This window comes from Andrena cerasifolii, chromosome 7, assembly GCF_050908995.1.
Source record: "Andrena cerasifolii isolate SP2316 chromosome 7, iyAndCera1_principal, whole genome shotgun sequence".
Taxonomy (NCBI): domain Eukaryota; kingdom Metazoa; phylum Arthropoda; class Insecta; order Hymenoptera; family Andrenidae; genus Andrena; species Andrena cerasifolii.
The window spans coordinates 2996501-3008541 of record NC_135124.1 but is presented as its reverse complement, the minus strand read 5'-3'; the positions used below and the strand labels follow the sequence as shown (position 1 = coordinate 3008541).

General features: G+C 42.0%; 1 protein-coding gene and 1 long non-coding RNA gene across 6 annotated transcripts in view; one reads left to right on the top strand and one right to left on the bottom strand.

The window, feature by feature from the left end:
• Positions 1-12041, bottom strand: part of LOC143371713 (uncharacterized) — a 156760-nt gene that overhangs the window by 99383 nt on the left and 45336 nt on the right. The window lies entirely within an intron of this gene.
• The window catches only part of LOC143371634 (organic cation transporter protein), a 65761-nt gene that overhangs the window by 44730 nt on the left and 8990 nt on the right, over positions 1-12041 (top strand). For all 5 annotated transcript variants that reach the window (XM_076817044.1, XM_076817043.1, XM_076817046.1 and 2 more), the window contains exons 4-7: positions 1642-1900; positions 2214-2406; positions 5415-5633; positions 5855-6069. In XM_076817044.1, the coding sequence (XP_076673159.1) occupies positions 1642-1900; positions 2214-2406; positions 5415-5633; positions 5855-6069 (886 nt within the window). The remainder of the gene's footprint in view (positions 1-1641; positions 1901-2213; positions 2407-5414; positions 5634-5854; positions 6070-12041) is intronic.

Here is a 12041-nt window from a genome sequence, read left to right as displayed (position 1 = left end):
CAAATCCTAATAATCTTTATACTGTTCTAAAATTTTCATGTTTTATTTATATTATTTGTAATTTGTTATTTTAGTATTTTTTTTAGAAAACAATACATGTACAGTAACATCTTTTAAATAATTGTATTACGTTTATTTCACCTCAAATTCTCATACTGGTAGATATTTAAGGAGGCGTTACATATTTTTAAGTCGATATATTTATACTACTGCGTGTCATGTGCGCCCACATATCCTACATTCCATGTAAGAGTAGACTTGCGCCCCTGCCGATTTGCGACCGATCTGCGCATCTCCCACGGATTTGACCCACGCGGTTGGTCGTAGCACTTTCGCGACTGGTGGTATTACTTTCCGTGCTGGTTTCCTACCAATCAACAGTATATCTCTGCGCGGAACAAGTCTACTCTAAAGTGGAATGCAGTATAGTAGGTACCTACCAAACGTAATTTCAAGAGGCACCCGCGAGAAAGTTAATAAGAAATTATTAACTGGATGACGAAAAAACTTATAGGCAATTCTTTAGATTAAGTACAAAACAAGTTGATTTTGTTTTAAATGTTATTTATACATACTTAAAAAAAGTCACTGTCTATTAGCGTGAAACATGTAATTCCACGAGAAGAAAAGTTAATTCTAACATTAAGGCACGTTCGTATTTTTAACTAGTTTTTATTTATTTTTTACTTATGTAATTAAATATGACTACAATTGTGTTAAGTCATTATTTAGTGGAAGATCTTGATTCTTAAAACTTGGTGATTTTCACAAACCCAAACCGGATCGCAATGCGTTTGCGTCTAAACACGTCTACGTACAGGGTCAGCATTTTATGTTGCAACCCGCGCTCGCGCGAACAAGTTAAATGGCAACAGCGCCTCACGGAAGCATTTCATTACAACCATGCACCGTCCCGGGGTTCGGAGAGCTGCCAGCTACCGCTGGATAGCAGTGATGCCCGAACTTCGAGAATTTTAGGATGGTCTCTTTCAAATTAACGTCGCAAAGAGCTATTCGGAATTTCCGATCGCGCTACCCGAAGTAATCGGGCTACACGACACAGTCGGACTACCCGCAGACCCATCTGTCCCGGGCCCCCGTCCGGGCCCGCCCGACTTTACCCGACCCAACCCGAGCCCGAAAGGTCGGGTACCCGCACACCTCTACCTTGTACCGACTCGTGTCGCCTTTCATGCTCGACCTGTTATGCCAGATCGAGGACGGGTTCTCTCGAGAATTTCCCCCACCTCGCGCACACTACGCCGGAGCTGCGTGTCCGTGAGTTGGACTCCGAAGCGCCGAGCTCACGGGCGCGGCGCTCCGGCGTAGTGTGCGCGAGGTGGGGGAAATTCTCGAGGGAACCCGTCCCCGATCTGGCATCACAGCGCTCGACTAGTTCCGAGGGAGATCCCCCAGTTGGGCGGGGAGAGCGACGATCATACAACGAATAAAATCTGGCGACCATACAACGAGGATTTACCACATACACAATTTTGGAAATTTTTTACTAATTGTTAGCCCATATTCGTAATTCTTGTCGCATTTCATTTTTGTATTAAATTGTAAAACAACGTAGATGAGGCGCAGAGAAGGTAAACGAAATAAAATTTTTTACTCGAACGTCATCGATTTTTCTTACAGTTGGAGTGGGTCTGCGATCACGCTTTCCTGGGCTCTGCGGCCCAGTCGGCCTTTTTCTTAGGCAGCATCATCGGCGGCTTAATATTCGGTTACATGGCAGACCATTATGGCAGAATTCCAGCGTTAGTTGCTTGTAATTCCATTGGATTCATCGCATCCGTGGGCACGGCTTTCTGCAACAGTTTCTGGAGTTTCTGCTTGGCAAGAATGGTGGTTGGCACGTCATTCGATAGCTGCTTCAACGTTCTTTTCATTATCGGTAAGCAGCTTGAAATTGACACCCCAAAGGTGTCGACGAATTGCATATAAAGAATAGTTTGAAACGTCACGATATTTTCGTATCATCATCGAATGGCAATTATTGGGTAAGTGTCAATTAAGGAGGTCCAAGGATTTTCCATGCTTTATATAGATAGAAAATAAATGAAGTAATATCTAAGAGATGATGCCACATAGGATATGTGAATAAAATGGAACGATTCATAGAAAAAGACGCTTATGCTTTATTGGCACTTGGTACATGGTATGTCGTCTGCTGTACTGAACTTAAGATGTGGTAAATATGATTTCAGTGATCGAGTACGTGGGCCCAAAATACCGAACTCTCGTGGCGAACATGTCCTTCGGACTGTATTTCGCGGCGGCCGCGAGTCTTTTGCCCTGGATCGCTTACTGGATCGCCGATTGGAGAGTTTTGAGCATGACTACCGCATGTCCGATGATAGTCGCTTTCATTGGCCCGTGGATAGTTCCGGAGAGTGCACGGTAACTCAATCAATGCTGTCTTTTAAACACAGGGCGAACCTTATGCATTAATGCTTATAGGGGACTCAATGCGATCACGTGGACAACTTGATTGTACAATACGTGCAAGAATATGAGAAGTCATAAAGGAAAAATAACTTTTTTCTAGATAAAACTTAAAAGAATCTGAATTTCAATCTATAAAGGAGCGTATAATGTGTGTGAAGTTAGCCCTCCATTTTGTGAAAAGTAAAAAATTATTGTTGTACTAGTTAGTTAGAATTTTCAAAAATTCGAAACCGTTTTCGAAAAAATGGAGAAAGCCATGTTCAAAATTAGCCCCCCTTTTTAAAAACATCGTTCTCCTCGATTGTACTGCATTGTACTTGTTGCACCGAGCATTGTATCGTTCGAAGAAATGGTTTAACAACACAGGTTTCCAAGAAAAATGAAAAAATGAAAAGGGTTCCAAGCTCCCATATGAATTTTTTTTGTGTTAACTTGTACTAGGTGTATGTAATACTGCACCATTCAAAAAACTGACGCTGAAAACTAGGCTGGGACCTACCAAATCAACAATATTTCAAATTTCTGGGCTGTACCATCTTGTACCGTATTCTGCTAGGTGTACCAACGTGGTACCGCCCGACAAATGTTTGATGTCATCCAGGTTTTAATAAAAAAAATAAAAAAATTGGGAACATAGAAATAAAAAAAAAATGAAACAGAAGAGGGCAATGTTAGGTCCCAATGTTAGGAAACGAAACGACGCCAGCGCCAAGCCAAGCCAACTAGCCAAGCCAAGTGAGTTGGCGCTGGCGTCGTTTCGTTTCCCATCATTTCCCATCTTGGCGCTGATTGGTTGGACGACACCGCGTCGTCACGCGCATGCGTTCCGCGTCCCTACGATCGGAGTCCGGACTCCGGTAGGGTATTTTCCTCCAACACTGGGTACAATGCTCGGCGCAACTAGTACAATGCAGTACAATTCTAGAAAACGATGCTTTTAAAAAAGAGGGGCTATCTTTAAAATTGTTTTTTCTATTTTTTCGAAACGGTTTCGAATTTTTGAAAAATTTCAATGGTACAACGCGGTACAGCACTATTACAAATTAAGGTCGGTACCAGATATATTGGCCGGTGAATTCATTTTCGGGAACTGCGATCGAGGAGAAATCAGCCACCACCATCAGACGATCGTGGATTTGTCAGTTGGAGTTGTGTGGCTCTCGCAGGGTATGGTGGAGTAACGGGAACGCTGCTCGGCTCCGCCTGATCCTAGCCGTTTGGCTGTTATTTATTCTTAACGTAATAGTTGTGTGCGTTACGAAGCTATGCGTAAACCAATACGAGATAAAGCTATCGAGAAAGAATGAATGTTCTGACCAATAAAGCTCCTGAATTTTTTCGGAGCTAACGCACACCTATTCTGATATGTGTATTTCTACGCTAACAGCTCGGTTTGGCCTACACGCCAGAAGCTTGTCACTATCCTCACCACTTCTGGCTCACTCTTGTTCTGCGAAGGCGAGAGCAAGTCAGAAAACGTTGAGAAAAGGAGCACTGCGGCAGGCAAACTCTGTGGTGGGAGAATATCCCTCACGAAACTCACCGGACAATATATGAGGCAGTGAGAGCAAAAACTCTACTAACCATATAAAATAGGGAAAAAAAAGTTTTTTTATGTGGGTTGGTCCGTTGTCGCTCTCACTGCCTCATATCTGATACCGACTAAGGTCTGTACTAAGGTACAACAATGATTTTTTAATTTTTCATACAACGGGGGGGGGAGGGCTAACTTCACACACATGGGCGTATATGGAATCATAACTTGAATTAAAAGAAATTGGGAGTCCTTATTCTTAGAGAATGATATTTGTGGTATATTTCGCTTTTTATCAATAGGATAATAACTGATTTTAAGGCGAGTTCAATGATTTATGACACACTATCGTTTGAAGTTATAAGCATGTCGGAAGGAGACCTTGCATGTATTGTATATTGTTGACAAATTGAACCTTCGGATATTTACTATCAAATATGAAAAGACGTTCCATTTAAACAATTTTGCAAGACAGTGGGTTAATGTCATCTTAAAAATTACTGATACCTAAATAGACCAAAAGTTAACGTAGTTTTTCAGATTTCTACCACCTCCAGCTCGTGTTCTACGACCTGTCGTATGTCCTACAAGCTTATTAAAAATCAGAAAAATACAATAAAATGTGATCATATGGAATGCATCTTCGTGATCAGTTCATTAGGAGGTTTTTTTGGTGGTGGTCATGAAATAAAAGTATTGTAGGCGCAGCCGCCTATCGCGTAGCCGACGCTACCGCGGGAGTTGGAGCGGAGGGTTCGCGCTCTGATTGGCCGGGTTTTTTTGTTAATATCTCGTTACCGATGCTTCGGGCAATATATTCGCTAACGAAAAAATTGTCACCCCTGAGTTACCCCTTTCAAGGAACTCCACCATTTTTAGACACCCTGTATGACTTAGGCCCCTTGAAATGCCTTTCAGGTGATGAATTGGACAGGTACCCGTCTGGTACCAAAAAGGGGTGTCCCGCATTTCGCAGGGAAAATTGTTTCTAGGAGGGTTTCCAACTAAACTTGTGCTTACCTGAGGCGTCTTATTATATAGGATAGTAATCTGTATATTCTGAAATTATGAAGATGAGAGTTATGGTTACTGTATAACGGTCATTTTTTTTTATATGGAATGCATTTGATCCTTAGACGCCACTTACACGCACAGAGTGAAAAAGTTGTTTCCTCCTAGGCGCTCTCTGTATCTTCCTTACGCAGCGCACGAAGGAGGAGTCAGTTCTTTCAGTGCGGCTGGTGTCCGAGAATCAAATGCACTTTGTGTATATAAAATACGTGTCATATTTCCAGAGTCAGAAGTTTTACAATTAATTTTCCGCTATAATACAAGTATCAGCTACAGTATAAATAGATAAAACCATTTAAGGAATTCAATATATAATATTTATGTACGTTTCCTTGATGTATTGTCTATTCCCCAGTTGGTACATTACCAGCGGCAGGGTGGACAAAGCAATCGAGATGTTGAAGAAGTTCGCGGTGGTGAATGGCAAAGAAGTGAAACAAGAGATATTCGACGAGTTTGAAAAAAGCTGTAAATCGATGATCGAGAAGGATAAGTCGCACAACCAGTATACCGTCTTGGATCTGTTCAAGCTACCACGACTCGCTCGTATCACCACCACGCTCATCGTTTACTGGTTAGTTGATATTTCACAGTTCCGCAATAAACTGCATTAATATCTCAAAAATTTAAGCGGTTAACTAAATTGGTAAATGGCAACCCTTTTTCAAACCTCAGATTGAGAGGAATTTTCGATGATAGGTATAAACAGAGTAAATAGCGTAACAACAATGATAATTAGGGGGGAGGGAACTCAAAGGTCACTATTCAGTCAGCACTTCATTGGCTCATTTTTAGGCTCCTTATGGGTTGGGTTTTTGATGGCCACGTCTGGAACATGAAACTTCTGGACCCCGACGTTTTCACGTCCTTTTCTTTGGCCTCCCTCACTGAACTTCCTGCTGCTGTTCTCCTCGCTGTCTTCTTGGACAGATGGGGCAGACGATGGATGGGTTTCGCGTCGATGTTAATCTGCGGCATATTTTCTTTCCTTGCTCTGGCCACTCCACCTGGTGAGTTTCTCTTTTTGTTTTTCGACGAATGAGCTTGTCATTGCAATTATTCAATAATCCCCGAATTTACCGAGGAAATGCCAGAAGTATTGGCACTACACGCGGATTCAGTATGCAAACATTTGAAATTATTGAAAAATTGCTCTCATGTGGTTTTTCTGTATAGATTTCTGCTCACTATGTCTCACTTGATTATACAATAGGGTGGACCGAAATATATGGGCACAATTTTTTTGTATTATTCATAACTTCTAATTAAATGCAAAAGTTGCCTTTTATAATGGTATTTAAGCTGTCAAAATCTGAACTTCATCAATGAATGTTTTGAGGTGCCGTAAGTCACTTAGAAATTATTATTTTTATTGGTGTTATGAATTTTATTTAATCATATGATAGCACTTCTTTTTAAAAGAAACTTATTCGTTAGATTTCTCAGCCAAGTATCCTATCTGACTGTTATCCAACAACTGAAGAAAGCAGCGACGATGCAGAAGTGATGATACATTATATAAACAATTGAAAACACAAATGGGTAAAAATTTGTCGAAAAGCTACCTCCTCACCGATTTCAATGACCTTGACATATGTTGTCCAGATCATCATTCTGAACAACATTTCCCTTCAAACTTTTTGTCGGTCGGCTCTGGTTTACGAGATATTCGCAAAAAACTTTACTTAACGCTAGAACTACCGACGGTCTCACAGTCGACGGTATTAGTATTGGGCCCAGTCAGCGCGGGGTTGTGCGCCCGCTTGCGGGCGCGTAAAGCATAGTAGCGAACCGATGTGAGTTTGGGAATGTTCAAAATGAGACTGCGGTTACAAGCATCGCGCGATGAGGTCAATATCGCTATTGTTGTCGAAGTCATCATTCTGAACATTTCTTTTTAATTTTTTTGGCTGTCGGTTTTAGTTAACGAGATATTCGCAAAAAACATTGAATGTAGTTCCGAATGGGCCACGAGGAGGAGGTTTGGCGGGAGGGGTGGAGAGTGCGTGTGGACCTTAAATCTAAAATTGTTACTTCGGGAATTTATTAGTTTCCGAGATATTAATAAAAAAAATTTTAGTATTTCTGTTGACGTATTCCGACACAACGCATTCCACTTTCCAACTTATTTCGAGTATTAGTATTGGTTGGGGCTTGACAAGTGGGGGGGGGGGGGCGCTTGCGGGCGCGTAAAGCATTGTAGTGCACCGATGTGAGTTTGAAGATTTGAACCAGAAACATGCGGATGCGATCCATGCTATTATACAGGGTGGATACATATTACTCTATTAATAGTCAATACTCTAGGAGGGTGATTCTACAGGCCAAAATACGACGAAACTATAGAATACAATTTTTTAACATCGCGCTTCGTTTTCGAGTAAATTGGTTTTGAATTTCAGTTAAATACGAGTGCCTTTTAGACGCTTGAGGGGATCACGGAGGTAAGGGGAACACGTCTAACTGTCTGTAGAACACATTGGGGGGGGGGGGGGTAGGATGGATCCCTGTTAGAGTTACGTGTACGCAGTTCAAGAATATAATTTGTAAAAAAAATTAACAATAATTTTTTATTAATATTTTGGAAACTAATAAATATCCGAAGCTAAATTTTTAGATTTAGGGACCACACCCCCTCCCCACCCCTAACCTCAAACCCCGTGTTGATCGGCCACTGGAGCCATTCGGAAGTATATCCAAAACTTTAGTTAACACTAGAACTACCAAGTTCAACATATACTCACATCGGTTCGCTACCATGCTTTATGCCCCCCCCCCCACCCCGCGCTAACCTAGCCCCAACCAATGCTAATACCGTCGGTTAGGAAACAGATTTCAATATATTATGCCGAAAGTTAATATCTCTGAAACCAAGGCCGGCCGCCAAAAAGTTTAAAGGGAAATGTTGTTCAGAATGATGACCTTGACAACATATGTGCCCTTGTTGGACGCATGAGAGGCGAGTAGGTACGCCAGAGGTCTGAACAGTGAACGTGTTGAGACTATAAAAAACTAGCATATACAGAACTTTAAATCATGTTTAAAAGAACAAAAAGTTAGTACTTCATGGTTCTCTCGATACCTTCATTTTTTTTTTTGACAGAATCTAGCTTGTATGCGCGTAATCTGAATGACTAAGGCAAGCTTTTTTCACTGTTAGGAAACTGACACACAATTTTCATTTTTCTTCCCGGACTTCCCGGCACTTCCCGGAACATGCAATATACTGATGCAAAAAGACACAGCTAAATCATATTCATTAGGTTTATCCGTGGCAGCAGATGAATCCTTGCTTGTAGAATGTAGAGGGTACCCTTGTCGACGCGATGGTACAGCTAGATTGCGTGTACTTGATCTGTGCAAATGCGTGACGTGTAGGAGGAGGCTTGCCAAAAGTAACGGGCACATGACGTAGTAAGGAGTAGTAGAGAGGGAATAGCTAGTGGAAGTGGGAACTCGTGACGTATTAGGGAGTAGTAGATAGGGAATACTCGCATATATAGAGCTATATACGCAAATACGACTTGCGTGCACGCCATATGAGGATTTCCTCTCTACAGTATTTTTTTCGCTGAAAGCTCCCGGCTCGGCGTTAGGCATTCAACGTAGAAGGAGGTATACCTACTATTTCGAGCGCTGGCTTCTCCCTCCTTTCTTGCCGAAGGCGAGAGCGAGATGGAAACAAGAGCGAGCGAGAAACGGTACGAGACAGACGACGCGTTGTATTTTGTGTCGCTCACGCAAAGGACGGAATATCAGGACTCTGAGACGCCCTAAAGACAGAGCGCGACAAAGTATCAACGCCTCGTCTGTCTCGTACCGTTACTCACTCGCTTTCGGTCCCTCTGACGCGCTCTCGCCTTCGCAGGACAGGAGTAAACGGAAGTGGTGGGTACAGCGATTCTTGGTGGGGGAAGCGTTTCACACTTCCGTCAGACCCGAGAAAACTTACGCTACCGCGGCTGAAGAAGTTTCACTTCAAAAAGTAGAATATCCGCACTGGGATTTGAACTCTGGACTTTTTGCTTGTGACCCAAGCGCTTCGATGTCGGTAAAACGAATTCTCGCCGGAGAGCGCCGCGGCCAGGCAGCGCGTACGGCACACGGATAGAGGGACGGGTATGCTTGTTAGTGCGGTACAAGCGCTAGGAGGGGGTACGCTTGGTCGTGGAGTGGGAGTAGCGCTCGGGGGAAAACCCACGATTCTGGCATCGCTGGCCGCAAGAAACCTGGAACATTCTCCAACAGCTGATTGACTTCTTATTTACTTTTCGCAACATCATACATACATACTCTTCCACACAACACCTCACATACACTCACACTCATTTTCGCTTTCGTGACCGACCCGACTATACAGAGCAGTAGTATCTCGACAACAATCGCTGAAATCGTTACGCATCCATTGTATCGCCTCAATTATCAATCTCAAATAAACCGCACTTTTCTCAACATTTTTGAGTCCTCTCTATACAACGTTATTTAAAAAAAATAACGTCAATTCGTCATGAATTAACGTCAATAATTTTAATAAAACTAAAAGAATTTGATAGATACGCACGCGCGAAGTTCCATGATGTAGCGTGATGAGTGATGCCCTAAACGGATTGTTACCGGGCCACGGTTTACTACCGGTTAATGATACTAGACATTCAGTCTACTACACACCATAAAGTAATTACAAAGCATTTGCCAAATAACTTGCAGAACCGCGGGGCAGTTTTCAGGCTTAATCCTCAATTGCTTCAAGCTAATTCCTCTACGTTCGGCAGGCAATAAACCGTGTTTCGTTGAAGTATAAAAGAATTATAAGTATAGTGCCTATACGAGCTATAGTGACTTAGGTGAGAAGTCACTCAGCGGGGTCTTCACCGACACCCTGCTGGGTACTGGCCGCTAAACGTGCCCTCCTACTACCTCTTGCAGGACTGTATTCAGAGAAGACCAGGACAAAACCGGGGCCCTAAAGATTAACAGAAAATAAAGCAGAAATTGAAGATACGATTTATCATTATTAAAAGACATCCATTAAGCTTTGCTAGTGGCTATTGAAAGTTGTCTCATTGTCAGCACATATTAAATACAAATTCATTTTAATAAGCTACTGCATTAGAACAGTAGTAATAAAATTATTTTATATTAGTAACTTATTTGATATTAAAATCACTGCATGTCTTGAAGTAGTTTAGGAGGTTTTACCCTTTAGGGCCCCGGGTTTGTCCTGAGCTTCCCTAAACACAGTCCTGCAAGAGGTAGTAGGGGGGGCACGTTTGGCGGCCCGTACCCAGCAGGGTGTCGGTTAAGACCACGCTGAGTGACTTCACACTTAAGTCACTATAGCTCGTATAGGCACTATATGGTCGGAACGTTGACCGTGACGAAAATTAATTTTATGGTCCGCACAATTACCAACAGAAGATGTTGTTATATTAGATCGAAGAATGTTATTCTGCAGAAACACCAGTACGCCTCGCGGGGAGACACAGGAAGAAAAGGGCTTCGTCCTCCCGACAAATTCGAGACCGAACCCGTCTACTTCTTCGCCAGGCGTATTGATGTTGGATAATACTTTTTAATTGCTATATTGGTATCATCTTTGTCACATCTCGCATACTTAGATATTATAACGAGTGAAGAAGCTGACTTGTGTCCCTAGCACAGTAAAATAGGGTTCAACGAGACGCCCACTGTTTGTCGTTTACCTGACTCGTTGGAGGTCTCGACATGTAATTTACAACCCTATGCGACGTTAAATGACCTTATGTTCCAACTTTTTTACTTCGTCTCAACAAATGATATCGCACGATGAATATAATGATATCGTATTTATGAATATAATGATATCGTATTTATGAATATAATGATATCGTATTTATGAATATAAATTTATGCCAATGCGTGAGAGGATTCCCTTCCAGAGACAGGTAGGTTAGACCGGGGGGCGATTGTAACACGTTGAATATCTCAAAACATATGATAGATATTAACACAAATTTTGGATATTTGATGAAGAATCACATTTCGAATACACACATCCATATCCTAGCAGTACAGATACACAATAGACATGCATAGTGAAGAAAATAACTTTTCGATACCCTAAAGTAACTTTTGCTTACTGATTTAAAATTGTAATATAAATACTCCATTTGAAAGAAACGAGCGGTCTGCTCGACCTTCATTCGGACCGTTCGTTTCTTTCCAAGCCACCCGGTTTTTTACGGCCCGGCTCGCTTACTTTCCAAGCCGCCCGGTTTCTTTCGGCCCGCTTGGAAAAATTCAATCCGCTCGGTTCCATCGAATCCGCCCAGTTCTTTCGGGCCGCTTGAAAAAAATTCAAATACTTGGTTCTATCCGAGCCGCTCGGTTCTTTCGGGTACCCGGTGCGGTTCAGTTTTTCAAGCCGAGCCAGGCTCGGCTTGCTTTTTCCGGGTCCTTGAACAGCTCTACTTCTAAGTACTTTGACGTTTAAAAGAATTGAACCCTGAAAGACAAAAATCTACAATACTACATGCATACCTCACTATTATGTATGTATGTACATACACTACCACTTCACTCGAGTTCAGTATTGTAAATAGAAAACTATCCTAGGTAACCTGCGAATCATAAGAGATTCGAATCTACTTGATCAGGGTTCAATTACACTTGAAAATACCGCTTACGTTTCTCAAAGTACTTAGAGAGTTCGAACCTATCTGGTCGAGGTTCCGAGTCTACTTAAGAATATTGTTTTTCTTTTTCAAAGTACCAGTGATCTGTTCGAAATTATCCAGTCAGATTCGAGGCTACTTCCAATATACTTCATCCCATCACTACTTGGCAGCTCCAAGTGCCAGTATCTTCGCTGAGGTGTAAAATAGTTGTTACACACATTTTGGCTAACCTCGTGTTATCTGTTTTATTTATGTACTTCTGTTCTTGTATACAGGGATGTGAGATAATGAACATAATGTTCCACGTTGGAGAAATATATAGGAGA